Source organism: Apteryx rowi, unplaced genomic scaffold (assembly GCF_003343035.1).
Source record: "Apteryx rowi isolate R43461 unplaced genomic scaffold, aptRow1 scaffold_373, whole genome shotgun sequence".
In the NCBI taxonomy this organism is placed as follows: Eukaryota; Metazoa; Chordata; class Aves; order Apterygiformes; family Apterygidae; genus Apteryx; species Apteryx rowi.
Window position 1 is genome coordinate 613,708 of NW_020450230.1, and position 17,502 is coordinate 631,209.

A 17,502-nucleotide genomic window follows, 5' to 3' on the forward strand; every position below is an offset into this window, starting at 1 on the left:
AGCAGAGTTTCAATTTCAACAGGTTCTTGTCAGACTAAAAGCAACAACATGCCCTTTTCCAGTACAATTTTATCTCCTTTCACAATGGACACAAAATATGATCATAAAAAAATGAAACAAAGAATAAAGTTTAGCTTCAACTCAGGATGAAGAGTTCTGATCAGTTTTACTACCTTCTCTGAATGGTTTACTTCCATTAAGAAAAGAATCTCTGAAGCACATTTACTATGGGTTGTGACTTTCTTTGGATTTTACATGTATGCAAACTCAGACCAGTCAGGGGCTAACTAGAAATGCAGACAGCCCAATCAGACAATTAAATGTCTATTAATTAAAACTGCTATCCAAAAGCTGACATTTCCTTCCAGATATGTATCAAAGAGGGCTGAAGCACTTTATCTGATGCCAGGAGTTGTTCCTTTCAAAGCAAAGAAATAACGTAAACCAAAGGTGCACCTTCAGACAATGGGAAAATTTACACTCTTGTGTATTACCAAGTAAGGGATCATGCCTAACCAATACGATAAATAATCAATCACACTTCCCCCCCCCACCTTCTTAAAAAACATTAAGGCCTTGAACACAATATCAAAGTGAAAAATATCATCTTCTCCAGTATTTCAAATCTCAGTTATTCAAAGTTCTTATGTATGAATTCCTGGACCCACTGAATTCAACTGAAAAACTAGCAGTGGTGGTGAAGATGGCAGGACTCCACATTACACTGTCTGTGACGACCTTAAATGGGTCTCTGTATGATATAATACATTGCCTAATAGGTAAACTAACAATTAAGTTAGTTTCAGTTCTTCCACAACATTGATAACACTTCCTTTTAATTTGACATTTCTTCATTATATTCTTTAGAATTCTCTTTCTTTCCAATATTGCTAGGCAGTGACAGTCTACATATACTTCATCCATTGCAATGTAACAGATATCATTAGTAAATTTTCTGTACTAAGACAAAGAACATTTAACAACAATATATAAAAGTAGATAAAAATGTACAATGACCCTGGGACAAAACTAGAATTATTTCATTAAAACTCAACAAATGGCTTGCAAAATATTCTAGTTTTTGAAGAGCAAGTTCCAATATTCAGTAAATTGGCCTTCACTCATCACTTTCCCTGTATGTTCTGTGGGAAATGGAAGTGTGTATTTCTAAATGAAGGGAAAAAAAAATCTTAGCTGGATGTAAACCCCTCTGTAGGTGTCCTAACTTCAGATTGGAATTTGGCTATGCACTTCATTTGAAAATATGTAAGAAAGAGGTAGAATCATAACCTTAACTACAGAATCAAGAGTATTAGCTCCGCAATTTAAGTAATAATAAAGACATTTCAAAGACTAGGAGCTTTAAAAACAAAACAAAACAAAAAGAAACAAGCTCCACCACAATGGGTACATAATATGAAACATTAACAAATAGTGGTGAAATTCTTCCACAAAGGACTAGGCAATTTACATAATTTGATTTTGCATCTTCATCAGGATGAAACTAGGTAACAGAAATAAAAAAATATATAAACATTTTGGAAGTTTAGAAAAAGTTAATGTTCTGATACAATCTCTAATACGGCCTTTTAGGTGAAGAAAAACATGCGAGTAAAAGGTTGAGCCAGCATCATTAACACTGCCAGAACTCTACTACAGCTGTGAAAATTTGACATGAGTTTTCAATAGTGTTTTTAAACAGATTACATAAACTCTCCTATTTTTCATTACAATGAGATTATTAAACTTCATTTTTTCCCTTATAATTAGTTTTATTCTAAAATAAAATGGAAGTTCATCCAAGTATTTAATACTCGTTGGAAGACAAAGCTTCCATAAATACTCGCAGGAAAGATAACCCCATTAAAACGTGTATACAAATTATACAGATTATATTAAGGTTATATGTATAATGCTTATCTCTTCTGTACATATGTCTTCATATAGGACTACACCTGATAACAGGTATGACAGAGTTAAAGATGATGACATTTTCTCCATTTAAGTTGCTTGGCAGTTTCTGCTAGATTTTTGTGATACCTTCTTGGAAGAAACTCTTGTACCTCCACTTTCTTGAAGCATCAGTTATGGATATTTGGTACAGCATATCACTGCGGAATCACCACTGTGGAAATTCTTTGATCCAAAGAATTCGTTCAGATTTTGCTGAGATACTAAATTTTTAAAGGAACAATCATCTCCCCTCACTTGTGTTTTTCAGAAGAATGCTGGTAGTGTGCTTTGATCAAACCTGGGCAATTCCATCACCACTGAAAGCCCATGATCTCAACACTGCCAAGGAACATGGCACCTAGGTTCCTGGCACCCAGGAAAGGAGAGCAGTCAGACAGATCCTTCCCTGTTAAAATTCTGCACGCAGAGCAAGCCTCAGGCGACCACCTTCTAATCTCCAACCTGGTAACACCAGAAGGAGGAGGAGGAGAGAGTGATAAGACTAGCTGGGCTTCCCTATACCAGTCCCTGCCATCGAAGCCTCAGGATAGGTGTTATAATGTAAAATAAAAGCTTAACTTAAGAAAAAGAAATTCAGATGGGTTGAAAATCAGGCAGAAGCCAGATTGCTCTGCAGCGTTGAAAGGTATGGGCATAAGCCTTGCTGACAATTCATAATATAGTTGCATACAACAGTATATTTATTTTACCTATTTTACATACAGATGCACAGGATGACAGAATTAATCATGTTAGCATAAATAAATGCAGTTCTGTATGCAGCAATATACACTTTGAGTCAAATTCACAGCGCTCTCTCTGATCCTACTGTATGGTGGCATACCCTACCTTTCAGTTTATTAACAAATATTACTAAAATTTTTTAGTTGATATTTTTTTCATAAGGAAGTGAAAATCATAACCTCCTCCACATTAGCACATACTAACTAGGAACAACTGTTGTTTGAAAACAGAAGCACATAAGAATGGCTTTTTCTGAGAACGAGGGTTTCTGAGCTACACTTTATAATGATAAGACTACTGCATATCAAATTAAACTGTGTGGGAATATTTTTCAAGCACACTAGAACTGTGAATAAGTACCGAGGATAATATTTTAACTGTGCTGTTCATTAACATCGCTAGATTTAAAAACTTCACAAACAGCAAGTGATAGATAAAAAGTTCTATATGACTCCACATTATTTATATACTGTGGATTGCTAAAAAGTAATCTTAACAATTCAAATCCCTCTAGAAGAAGTAAGTTAGGAGGCTCAGCTCTCATGGGTGGGATTACAGAATTATTCAGAAACTGAGACTGTGGCCATTTTAGTGGTTGATCAATGCATTTTTTTATTTATACATAACATCTTTTATTTTTATTGTGTTCTGGCTGCTGACTATGAATCAGCTGACACAATTTTCAGATAATTTTATTTTACTGATTTTACTGACAGAAAATATGTTGCTAAAATGTGTTAGCTAATGTAATTCTGCGTATTTCAAGTCAACTTTATACTCACTGATATTATATACTACAAATAAAATATAATATTAAAGCACTGCAGAATTGTACTGCTGACAGTATAGAAATTTTCTATAGAAATAATATCTGCCTTTTCCTTTTTGAGAACATGGCTCCATGGCAATCCACTTTTTATCAGGCCAGTTCCTGATTAAAAGACAAATGAATCCCAGAACACTTAATGGCTTCAGTGATAACTGTCTTCCCTAACCAAGTCTTCTAGTTATAAAAGAATTTCTAATATAAAATATTTAATGACTATTTTTCCACCCACATATCCTTTTTGCTATCTGCTATAACAGAACTGAATGCAAATGGCAATATTTAGCTTGTCTCATCCGATTAACAAAGCATGATTTACAGTCTCTAGGATATTGCCCATCTCATTTCACATAACTCAGCCAACAAGGTTTTCATGGTATCCTTAAAAAAATTCTAGACTTGCTTTCATGTTCAGATGAATCTTTTTTTTAATTAATGTCACTTCCTATTCCAGGTGGACATTCCCATTTATTTCTGGGTGTTTATACCTTGAAGTCAAGGTTTACATGTATTATTCTTTTATTCTAACCTCTATAATTATCTTTGAAACCCTCCGAGTTCCTTTRACTTTTAAAGAAAATCTTTGGTACTGAAAATGAATGAGAAAAAGGTGCAGTAATAAACATAACTGCTTCCTGGTGCTGTACAGAAAAAAGATTATGAGCTCTCTGGCTAGTTATATCCACAGCAGCACACATCCAATTTTCAATTCCTTCTCACTACTGAGTTCTCCTCTCTCCTCCTCCATTTTCCATGCTAGTTTCTTCTGAATACTTTCCTTACAATGGCAGTCTGCTGGGTCTAATGCTACTCCCAGAGCATTTCATTAGACTGGTTACTGTCTTCAGCAGCTTACTTTCCTAGGAGGTCCAAAGCACAAAGCTGCAACATTACTCAGACATTGTGAGGCCCTGGTTCTGGGGACTGAATTATTGATGAACTATTTTGTCTGATGCCTCACTGAAATCCATATAGGATATCAGTATAACACTGATTTAGGAAGTCCTCACAAGAGTTTTAAGGTCTGGATGACAGCATACGTTTCCTGCCTCTTAGTGGGAAAGCTAGCACCTGTGACCTATACTTTCTGTCGGAATGTTCAAAATTAAAAATCCACTTATATTTACGGGAATACTGGCTTCTATTTCATAAAAAGAATCCTGACAAAGGAATTACGAAAGCCACTGAATTAATAAACATATACATATACTTCAGCAAGAGGCAGCTGTTTTCATCCAAGGTTGTTCGTTTATTCTTATTTTTGTGCTGAACTGATTGAAGCAGAAGAACTAAGACAGTACATGAGGTTAGACATATGGGATGGCTTCAGGCTGGAGCTGAAGCCAAATTTTGCTGGTTACCAACTTCTTCTGCAACCCTTTTGGTATCAATTCCTCATGAGAATTCACAATTATCTATGGCATTCCTGAAGGTGACTAGGTAGAGTCATTCACCTGTTTAACATATATCTCACATTAATATTTCTCATTTTAACTACATTTTGTTACCCTTTTGGTTGTCATAAGATGGAGATATGTAGTGCTTGTTGTAGCAAGAGTGAGACACAGCAGGAACTTGCCATTGCATACCTGCACTGACCAGCAGCCTTGCTTTCAGGTCTCATTAGGCAACTTACAAAGCGTTAAGGTTCAGGTCTAACCATTACATGATATTAGAGACAAATCTTTCTACTTAAACTGCTTTGCAGCTATACACATCTGCATTAACTTTCTGGAAAAAGCACACAGGAACATATGGTTTGCATTCCTGTTTCAGCAGAGGTGTACTGTGTAGTTTAACACCACCAAAGCTTATTTTTGTTTTCTTTACTGGGGAAATGCTATGAGTAACTGACAGATTAGTTTGGGGGCATTAATACCATATGATTGCATAAACCCTCTGTTAAAAATCAGACATTTGTTCTTTATTATGTGTGATAAGATCAAAATATTAATCAAAAGAGATGAGTTGAACTGGGTAGACTTTACTGTAGGAAAGGCAGCAAGTGAAAATGAGAAAATATCAAGCAGCAATGGGGTTTTCAGGAATTTTTTTTGATAGTCAGAGCAGTAATAATAGCCAAATAATAGTGAAAATTGTTCTTTACACATTTTGGATAATACTTTCAAAATATTGTAATTCTTAGAGACTGATGATAAAAGATTACATATCTCACAGAAGACTTGTAAATTGACAGAATTTTTCTTGTTACTTGTTTGGTAAATCAGCAGCTAAGGGTATTTCAAGGCTAAAAACATCTTATCAAGCTCAGAAGCATGAAAGTGGCAGTTAAGGACCAAAAAACCAAAAGGTAACCTAAAGCAAATTTTACTCCAGTGCTTGAAACCACTTTACATAGTCTAGTAAAGAAGCAGCAAGGTTGCCTGCATATTATGCATGAAAATTTCTATAATACATGTTGAACCTTGAAAGATTTTTAAAGGATTTTTCCTATTAAGCAAAGCTGAACTGGTAAATCTTTGCACAAAGACACAATCCTCTTAACTTTTTGCTTTGTTTTGTTTAGAATTGATACAGGAACACTTAATCAAAATGCTGCTGGCTGCCCGCAGTTATTTGAATTTTTGAAGCTTTGGATAACGTTGAGCATAGTTTCCTCAAAAGCACAGATTTTGGTATGTGTGTATAATGATGGCCTGATTTGCTGATATTCTGAGTTAAAATGTATTTTCATTACATATGCAGAATATAAACTAGATTAGCTAGTGGAGAATGACACTGTGCTAAAGTCTTACCATCACACATAGCTATACAGTTTGATGAACAACTCTTCCATTCCTTAGTGATTCTGTATAATTTTCATCTAATCTGTGGTGTACACAGCAATTTTGAGGCAAGTTTCATTTTAGGCTTTGAGTTTTAGCCTAACATCAGAGTTCAAGGTGAAGTCAAAAGCTAAGAAATCCCCCGAATGAAAATGAATGAGCTCCAAAATAAAAAGGAGTAAGAAATCAAATATCCCACCTCTTGGCTGCTACCTGAACATGTGGAATATATAGTGTTCTAACATCCTTAATCCTTCATTTACTGGAGCTGTTCTACTGTTAAATAAGCACTTTTCTAAGCACAAAAAGAACAGAATGAGAGAGAGGGAGATTTCTTCAGTTTAGTGACAGGGCACCTAAGAGCTGCCCTCTCCAGCCGTGCCAACTTGGATCTCGATTTGCACAGATACTGGATGGATAATTTAAAGCAGTCTACAAAAAAAGAAATCCTACTTCTTAATTCATCTCAATGAAGATTACTGCAATACGAAAGGTGAAGCGTGCTATGGATATATGCAGAGATAAGATAGTTACTTTTCTAAGCAGTAATGTTACGGTGGGATAATACCATAACAGTTACGAAGTTCCACCAATTTATATGACAGAATTTTTATTCACTTTATTTATCAAGCTTTTTTAATATGCATAAGATGAGATATCTAAAGGTACAGCGTTACATTGTTACCTTGCCCCAGGCAATTTCAGCATCCAAATTGCTAGGCATCCCCTGCACTGCTGATCTCTTTGTCAATTCTGCATCTGTCGCTGCAAGCCATTCTGTCAGAGCATTAATTTCTTTCCGTAGCTTCCGGGACAATTTCAAGCATTTCTCTAACTCTTGTTTTTTTTCTGTCACCTGCAGAAAGAAAACATGTTTTTCTTAACTCTTCAGTCATACTGTTTTAATGCCTTTAATGTACTGTTTTTTATACACCATTTTTCTATGACAGTTGAACTTGTAATTTTACAAGGCAAGTTGCACTTTTAATACAGCTATAAATCTTCACTTAGTTCTCTCAATGCCTGCAATTTTGCTGTTAGTATTAAAACACCTATGAGAACAATCTGTGCATAATGATTCATTGAGTCTGAACTAGCAGCAGACCTCAGCGAACCTCCTCCTCCCTTTCAAAGTCAGGCATAGCAAACACTGGAAGAGATGAATTAGTAGGCTTTCCTTGAGACACAGAATAGATATCAAAACCCTTCAAATAGTACATTTTCATACAGATGGCTTTATAGTGATATTGATCTCTCAGATTTTCTCTATGTAGCTACACTACACAGAAGAAAAAAATAATTCTCTGCCAAACAAATCCTAAAATCTTGAAACACAAAAGCCACTGAATGATGTCAAATTAAGTCTGCACAGTTAACCTTAAGTTTGGAATTTCTTAGTATATGATTTTGCTGCCTGAATCATACTCTTTAAATGTAGCATTTTTGCATAGAAGTTTGTAATTGTTTTTTTTTCTTTTTTCAAAGAAAACTGGGGAAAAAATCAGCAGAAATGTGCATCATTTGTAAATCCTTTCCATGGATTAACAGTGTTTATTTGGGTCATTGTGGAACAATTCATATAGTTTGCATTACACTCTGATGCACTTTTTACCAAGCTGTCTTGCCCCGCTCCCATCACCTTTTCAAAAATGTGTCTGTCACTTTAGCAGGATGCAGGTTGTCCCCAGTATACAATCAGACTCACACCTATCCTGCAATAGGAACACTTGTGCTTTGGTCATATAATGATTTTACCGTCTTTCATACAGAGGGGGAAAACCAAGGTGTACTGAGCTCAAGTGCCTCCATGAGATTCGGTTTGGCACTAACTGAAAGATTAGCCGTCTCTCTTCTAAATAAATGAACAGAGAGAAAGATATGTTTTCCTAGGAGTTCACAGGTGTTTACTAACAGTAAGCAAAACAATGAGAATGTTAGGATATATCGCAGACTTTTTAAAGGAAGTGCAGTTTGTAGACTGTAATCCCAAGCTGCTTCTCCATGGTCCTCCCCACCTTCCATCATAGTTTCCTTTCACATTCTTGCTCCTTATTCCCAGTGTGTTTTCTCATGTCTAGTTCCCTTGTATAGCCAACCCGTTCTTATATTCCCTTGAAGTCCATTCCCCCCACAAGCCCCACGTTCTGGGCTTTGAAGCTGTTTGAATACAACCAGTGGCACACTGATCAAAGTCTGTGATGCCTAGCTCTCCTGCAAGGAGAATTTTGCTATCCCTGCGTAAACAGATCAGATTTTCCCAGAGAATAAGCAACAAAGTGTCCCCTACCACGTTATCACTCAGTAGAGGCTTGCTACTAAAATCTCAGAATGCTTCTCCATCATTGAATATAGTTTATGTGCTTGCCCATATGTTAAAATTCATTAAATATGCCCTCAGAATTAACAATTCATCACAAGAGGAAGAACTAGAGGTAAATCCCTAAGAAGGAGCACACATCTCTTTAGCTAAATAGAGATTCACACACATGAAGCCAGGAATCCACATATGTTTTGCCTCTTCTTCTGATCAGTATTAGTGATTCTGATCATTAGAAACAATGAAAATATTGCAGTTAACAAATACAAGCCATGGTAAATAACTATTTGCAGGTACTTACCAGCAATACAATGCAAAATGCACTATCCTAAGTGTGACCAAATCATAAACACTTGGTAGACTATAATAAAAAAACTATTGATACATGCTCAAACATGGAAAAATTTGGGTTGATATATGTAAAAAAATATATATATATTCTGCATATAATACCAATAATATGCCACTATTCCCATGTTGCAGGGGTTACTGTTTTATCAGTTTCTCTTTGCACTTTAAATGTAAAAATACATTTCTAAAGAAAAATAGGAAACAGTGCCCTCTTAAGGCCTTCTGTTTTCTATAGTGGTATCAAATATGTGCTACTGCCATAAATTTCTTTTCTGTATTTTAAAGCTATTTTAGCTATGTTAGATAGTTTACTTGCAGGAACCTTTGGATATAACAAATAAAACTTACTGTCAATAAAAAGGAAAACACAGATATTTAAAGCAAAAATTAAGGTATTTTTTAGCCTTTTTGCTTTACAGGCAAAGTCTAATAGCCAAATTCCTGTGCAGCAGTGAGCGAGTGAGGAATGACCTGACCTTGTAAGTGATAGCCTATACAGCATGCAAGGCCCTTAGGAGAGCAGCAAGATCATTAATTACTGCCACTTTCTTTTACAGAGTCTAGCTACCTCTTATGCTCAATCACCATAGAGAGATTTGGTGTAAGGGTACTACAGACTCCCTACCTTATAGCCACTTATAACCAACAAACTTATCTAAGCTGTAATACAGTTGTTTGTAGCTATATGTTTATATGTATGTGTGTCAGAGAGAGAGATCACAAGCAAATGAATTCAAAAGCCTTCTGAAAAGACTAAATGCAAAAGCAAGCACAGGCATGAAATATCTATTATCATAAATGCAACCACTACACCCTGATGCACAAATGACATTTTGGCCTCTTGCAATTTCATCTCAAACCTACTTGCATTAAGACCACTATTACTTTTCAAATCATTGATCGCAGTTGGAAAGTGTATTTGGTTAAAAATCAGGGGCAAACCTTGATATTTTGAAGATGCAAAACTCATTCCTGGACCAGTAGACAGGTCCTGGACTGGACAAGTCTAATGACAGGAATTTATATCCCTACGTGTATATGCTAAAAACAAACAAACAAGCAGAACAAACCAACCTTCGACTCCCCTCCGTTTCAAGGGGGAGAAGAATTTTTAGATTCAGAGGGTCTCAAGTACTTGTATCTCAAATCATTTTTCCATATTGAATACAGCAGGTATTGCAGGAAATTATTAGAAATGATTAAAATCTTGTTGATTACAATTTTCCTTTCTGAGAGCTATACATTACACAACACTTCAGCACATTTAATAAAATCCATTCCACATGCTTAAGAATGTACTTATTAGGGACTGTTTTAAATAGAAGTGCCCTCCTAAAGCACAATATGTGAATGCATATGAAATCATGCAAATGAGTCTACACATGAGTATGTGTTTGCCCTCAAGCTATGAAGTTCAGTCCTGAGACTTATTTATAACTATTATCATTTCTTTCTTAAAAAAAAAAAAAAGTGTTTTTTTCTCCAAACTTAATAAAATCAATTGGGGCTGATAATGGGTAAGTGATTACTTTAGTTCTCTACATCTGGGCATCTGTAACTCTAACACAGTTAAATACCATACTAAGTAAAAGTAAATTGAAAAAATGAAATCTAGGACAACAAAGCTAAACACAGCATTTGGATTTTTGGCCCACATTAATTTGCAATATTGCTCACTTCAGATCACTAACAGTTCCCTAATGGCACATTTTTATCCTTTCATTAGATATACACCTTTCTGTTGTTATGTTAAATATAATGCAGTAATAAATGCCATAGCCCTTTGTAAAATAAAAGAGAAGCCAAATATATTATGTTGAATGATAGCTATCTACACCTTACTGAAGCAGATTCTTCAGTTTTATTGACACTCAAAAGATTGATGTCTATTAATACCTTCATCTTCTAGCAAGACAGAGAACTGTTTTAATTCAGGTTCCCAAATGAATATTATCTGTGGAAGAGAACTGCAGTAGAAAGAACTTTCAGCCAATAGATTTTTGAACAGCAACAAACAGAAATGAAATACTTAAAGATCTGTACAATCAGAGGCGGAAGGAAAAGAAAAAGGTAGGTTTTTCTCTTTTTCGAAGTAGCATTTAAGATAGAACATGTGAAAAAAATCACACACGTGATCTAAAGATTTTTCTGAAGTGTTCGAAACTAGTAACTGCTAATAAGCCATTAAAAAGAAACAATACCCCCCTCCGCCCCAAAACCCAATAAACTACAAGGCAAAAATAAGTGAAAATGTTAAGGAAGTATAGTTTTAAATTCTAACAATGCAATTTTATAACTTGATAAAGTATTTTTTTTAATCAGAACAACTGAATATCCATCTTGTCGATTTGCCTTTGGCACCATTCCTTGTGTCCCACTCTTTAGAAAATGTGAGGGCCTTGGAAGCAACCAATAAAAAATGAATGTTAACTTATCATACCAAGATTAGTTTTCACTTTGCAAGTTAAAATGAGAGCGTACTTTTGTATTATAAAACCATAGAGCTTACCTTTGCACCCAATTCATTATACTGCAACTTCAAAGCTGTAAGTCTTTCATCCAGTTCTTTTGGGTTCTCTGTCTGCTGCTTTTGAACAATCTGTCTTCCAGTTTTTATCACTGTTTCCACTTCAGACTTCACCTCACTCAGGCTTTTATATAATTTCTAATCAAATCAGAATATGAAACAGAAGCACCACAATTAAAATAAGTAAAAGGGAAAAGACTATGGAAGCTATTATACAGATGCACTAGAATTCTTCACATTGTTTGCTTTATAAAAGCACCATCATGCAAGACTGAGCACCTTTAACTGCTGTTAGAAAGCTAGTGGAGTTCAGATTGCTCATCACATGCCAGGTGTGTGACCTAAAGACCAAAACAACCCAGACCAAATATATACAAGTAAATGTTTAGAAGACAAATTAATCACAGCTTCTAAATCAGAATCCAAATTAATAGATTCAGAGCAGTTTACCACTACTAATATTGGTTTAAAAAACACGTCCACAGAATCAACGGCAGAAGTGTTATTACAGACAAGAAAATACAGGCCATCACTAATTGTGATAACATATGATAAAGGTTGTTTTCAAACTGATTTAGATAATGCAATACTTAACAATAGATGTCTTCTGTCATCTCATACAGCTTGCTGGATATAGTTAAATTATACATAACCACTAAACTCACTTTAATAAGAAATCTATAAGTTTTTCATACTACTCATTGGAGCCTGGTAGGATAGAGGTCTTTCTCTATATGTACTGAGTTTAACCTTGTTTACAAAATTAAATAACTAAAAATCTACATGAAAAAGTAACAAATTTAAGTCAAAATATATTAAATAACTCACTACATGTTCCTTTAGTATTTCAATAGCTAAGCAGAAAATCAGGGCCAAACAGCTGTTCAGCAAGCACTGGCATGCAAGCAATCTGTAAGCACAATACAAACTGCCTAATATTTCAAAAGAGTGATACTAAGAAAAAGGTAAGCATTGTCCTTTCTTTCCATATGCAGAAAGTCTGAATATGACAACTGCATTTCAACCTATAACTTGGTATCCCAGGCCATTTAGTATGCACATAAATGCCCACATTAACTTTGATATAAGTAGTGCAGAAGTTGAACTTATATTTCTATTTAATTTAAAATTGAATTCTGCTGTGACACAGAAATGCCAGTGAACTTCACATTGGAAGAAGACTCCACAGAAATACAGAGTATCCATTATCACATAGGTAGGTGAAGAATGGCAAATATGAAGCTGTTGAGAAGTTTTATTGTTGAGCTGTCTAGCTTAACTCTGTGTTCAGGCATTTTGCTGTGACATGCTGGAAATTAAACTTACTGCCTTCTACCCTTTGACAGAACTGCAAAATAAACTATACTGTACTTCTTTCATTCCTAATTTTTTGAACTTTCCTCTTAATAGCAGTATCTCACCACAGTGTAAAATCTGTGTCCAGCATGCCTAGACAGTATAGGTAAAGGCAAGACTTTTTTTCCCAGCAGATCTGACAAGAAAAAAACACACATTTTCTCTGCAATCTAAGGTTAATTAAGATGATTCTCAATATAATTATTATTTTATTATCTATTTATATACTACCTTGCAGTCCAAGGGATCTTAGGTGCCTTATATGATAAATACATTCTTCAACATTGATAAGCAGTCATCAACAAATTTGGAAGCTTGTACGATACACATTGGCCAACAACTGATGGGATAATATGACTGTTTTTTTTAAACAGAAACATTATCAGAATCTTTAAATACAGAAAGATGCTCTAAAAACCACTATGAGGCTTCCCAAGAGTATCACAGCTACAGGGCTGCAACAACTAACTGCTGAGTGGAACTACTTTAAGTCAGTAGAGGATTTCTAAATACCGTATCATTCTGATAAGAATGTGAATTTAAGGCTAATTGCATTTAAGAAAAGCCCAAGATGTAAAGAAACAGCGTCAACTTTTTCTAAACCTATTTTTTAATTTAAATTCTTACATTTAGATCCAAAAGAGCCTGAGGGAAAAAGCTGTCTTAAGGCATGCCAAAGCTCCACAAAAAGCTGCAGAAGACAAGGAGATTGTTCCTAACAATCTGATTGTCCTGATTGTTCATGTTAAAAATCTCCATTTTCCTATCGTCAAAGCACACAGCATTCATCTTTATCTCTACTTCCCTTCAGCGATAAAGGGATACAGAATTACAGAGTAATTACAGTGGTACACACAGAATTTCTTCATGTTCTTTAGGACATATTCAGGCTTTCTTTCGCTCTTGTAGCTTAAACAAGTTACAGCATGGCATCTCACGGAAGCTCTAATGAGGGTACTCTAGGTTTCTCCTTTATGTCTGGGGTTTCCTGGCTAGAATAGATTTCATGCATTGCAACATCTCTTCTGGCTACATCATGGAGTCCTGTGACTGTATCGTATTGTGGAAAATATGGCCCATCCAGGGAAATAAACTCAAATGCAAGATGGAGGGGGGAATTAGAAAAGGGATCTTGACATATACTCTTATATAGTGAAAGGGCATGATCACTATTTAAAACTTGACTGAAATGCAAAATGTTTTGATATCTAAATTTTTTCAGTTTCATGAACAGCTGATATTTTGTTTCTCATCCTGAAATCTGGGCAACATTATGTAATATTTAGCGTTCTCCACATAATTCCATATTTCCAAACATTTTCACTCATTTAATTAGTATTCCATGCTTCTGAGAGGGTCTTTACCATGACACGAGAACAGAGAATACTATACAGAAAGGAAAAAGTTACTATAAGACTAGAAAATATGTTAGAGCTATTTCACCATCTTATTATAGCTTTGCAAACTTTAAAATTGAATAGAATTTTAAGTGGACAATGTCCTTCTAATCTCATTTCCATGAAAGGAAAGAAGTGGGACAATAAGGTTAACACCTTCTCTCTAACCCCTCTCCATAAACATGTCCAAATTTAAAAAGGTTCCTGTAATTTTCATCGCACGACTTTGCTCTTAAATCTCTCTCAGAACTTCTTCTAATAATTCCCAAAGAAATACTGAAAACATCATTAAAGATATTTTAAATTTGAAGGACAGAATAGGTAGGAAACTAATAGAAAAACAGGATCTTTATATATTCACCATGCAATGATCCAACTGTGATTGCACCACTTCCTGCTCAACACTTTTCGTCTCCAACTTGGGCACTTGCAATTTCACTTCATCTAAAATCCTTTTACATTCTTGCAGACGCTGTTCGAAATTGGCTGGCTTCTGGAACAAGCGAAACTTCATGGACACATCCTGCAGCTTTTTCTGAAAAGCAAGCATGGGTGAGTAGTAAAAGTGAAATTAAATCAATATTGAAGAGAAGTCTTAGATGAGTTTCAGAATGCTGATAATCCATTATCAATTGGTACAGTTTCTCATTCTATATTTAAAGAACCAAAATCTTTAGGGGAAAATATCAGCTGCAGAGAATCTTAGTTTCCACAGGAGGAGGGAAATTCTCACCTCATCAAGGACACGGGATGCAGCAGAGCACATAAACTCATCTGAAGAAAGGAAGAATGTACATATTTTCCAATATACAAAATGTTGGCGGGGGGTGGAGAGAGGTTTAATGGCTTGAGCACAGTACAAAGAAGAGTTCAAGAGTGAAGAGAGCTCATTGTTCTTGGTGATAGAGAGCTCATGAGCTCTCTACCATGATGCTGCTTCGTGATATAAGGAGTAAATCTTTTAGTCCCTCAGTGAAACACAACTAAAGTTTCTTGGCAGTAAGTAGGTCTGGCACAAAAACTGAGATTTAAAGTATAGAATGGATCTCAATTTTCATTTCAAAAGCCATAACCTGGAGAAAAAGAAAGTAATTTGAAGGCAGTAAAATCTGTGACAAGCATGGTTTCTAATTTCACAGTTTTCACAATTCATTATCGTTGTCAACTAATTATATTGCTCGCTTATACGATCTCTACCTCAGGGGAGGGGAAATAATAAAAAATAAAGGAAAGAAAAGGCATTTTAATTATTGACAGGACTAAGAACTCATGTCCTTATAGGAGTACACAGCAAACTTCCAGTAGGATATGCCTTCCTACAGTTTGAAAAGTAGAATATCACCAAGAAACAGACAAATAATTAATTAAGAACTCAGCATTTGCAAACACACTTGTGATTTTTTTTTTTCTTCTAATCCTGGACACTTCATACCAATAAGTCTGTTATCTGTACTACATAAACTGAGAAAAACTATAGTAAGGAACATAATTAGCCTACATATAGAAATATATGGCATTAGTAAAAATCAGCTTAGCCTTTGAAAAGGGAAATCATGCCTCTCACGTCTATTAGAGTTCTTTGAAAGAGCCATCAATCATGTGAAGATGACAATTTTGGGTAACACAGAGTACTTAGATAACTTTCTTCTGACAATGTTCCCCCATTAAACACTTAATGAATTTGAGATCCAATGGAGTAAGAAAGGAAGTCTTTTCCTGGATAAATAATTGATTAAATGAATAAAAATAGGAAACAAAGGGTATGCATAAATGGTCTCGTTTTTCTTCAGAGTGTTTGCATATACTAAATTCATACTTAATTAGTTTTTCATCTTCTTGTGATACTTCATCTTGAGGAAGACCAAGTCTTCTGGGAAGCTTGCAATGCCCCATCAGTATCCGTTACAATTTGTGTTGGTCAATACATTAAAAATGATCCAGAAAGGAGGGAGAATGGAGATATTAATGCTAGAAAAAATGAATGCCATATGTGAAGAGACACTGAAGGATTGCACAGTCCTGAGGGACTGGATGAAAAAAAAAAGGCAAATGGTACTCAATTCTGCCAAAAATTAAGTAAAGCATCGCAGAAAACAAACAAAACTTTATCTACAACAAGCAGGTTCTAAATTATCTGTTAGCACTCTCAGTTGAGTTTATAATAGATAACTGTAATAGCTATAATATATACTTATATTTATCTCAGGAAGTTCTAAGAAAACACCAGCTCAATACTTAAAAGCAGCCAAAAAAGCAAAGCAAGTATTCGGAATGATTAGGAAACAAATGAAGAACAAAAAATAAAATACCTGTCACTGTATAAAATCCATTGTATAAAACTATATAGAGCCTGAATACTGTGTGCAGTTTTGATCCCTTCTTCTCAAAATATGTGTTGTAAAAATAGAAAATGTGTAAAGAAGGATGACAGGACAATCAAAGATATAATCAGAGGCTTTGATATGACAACATGCTAGTCAGTCTGGAAAAGAGACAACTGAGGGGGAGTAAAATTAGTGGGATGCAAAGGGTTGAATAGCAAATGATAACTGTTTCTCAAAATGCATGAAGAAGGTGACATCAAATGAAACTCTTAGACAGGAAGTCCAAAATGAACAAAAGGAAGCATTTCTTCACATAACATACAGTTAAATTATGTAACTAACTACCAATTTATGCAAGTTCACAGAGCACTTCATAAAGACAGATCATCAGGCAAGATTTCACTTTCTTACAACACTTTTAACCTAGTAGGATTAACTAGTTCTTTCAACACCATGGCAGAAACAGATTCTTGTTTTGCTAAACTTCCTTTCCTCCCCTAGCTTTGAAGTTCAGAACCTAACTCTCAATCTACAGTAATCCAAAAAGCCAGCATAATTTTGGTCAGTGAACAGTAATTTCATGATTACATGGCAAATACTTTGTTTCAATAATTGCTGTTTATTTTCTGTCTACATAGATAGTTGGATTAATATACAATTCATATATGTCAAATAAGAAATATTTTAGTTTTTTAATTTAATTTTTTTTATTCTAAGCTTAGTGCAAAAAAGAAATGCATGCAGTATTGATTTGTAAGTAATGCTCTTCAGGAAAAGAGTAAGTAAAGACAGATCTTGTGGAATGTGATTTACCACTGAAGGTACTCCACAGTGATGCAAAATAATTCAATAGAGTTCACCAGCCTAAAACCAAACACAGTCTTTGGAACAAAGTGCTCAGCTTTCACCTTTTTTGGTTGT

At 35.0% G+C, this 17,502-nt stretch overlaps 1 protein-coding gene across 1 annotated transcript in view; it reads right to left on the bottom strand.

Moving 5' to 3' along the window:
• The window catches only part of LOC112969900 (dystrophin), a gene marked incomplete at its 3' end in the record, with an annotated part of 817,409 nt that overhangs the window by 595,944 nt on the left and 203,963 nt on the right, over positions 1–17,502 (bottom strand). Inside the window, exons 27-29 of the mRNA XM_026073700.1 lie at positions 14,619–14,792; positions 11,487–11,642; positions 6,995–7,165 (exon numbers count right to left, since the gene is read on the bottom strand). Coding sequence (XP_025929485.1) covers positions 6,995–7,165; positions 11,487–11,642; positions 14,619–14,792 — 501 coding nt within the window. The remainder of the gene's footprint in view (positions 1–6,994; positions 7,166–11,486; positions 11,643–14,618; positions 14,793–17,502) is intronic.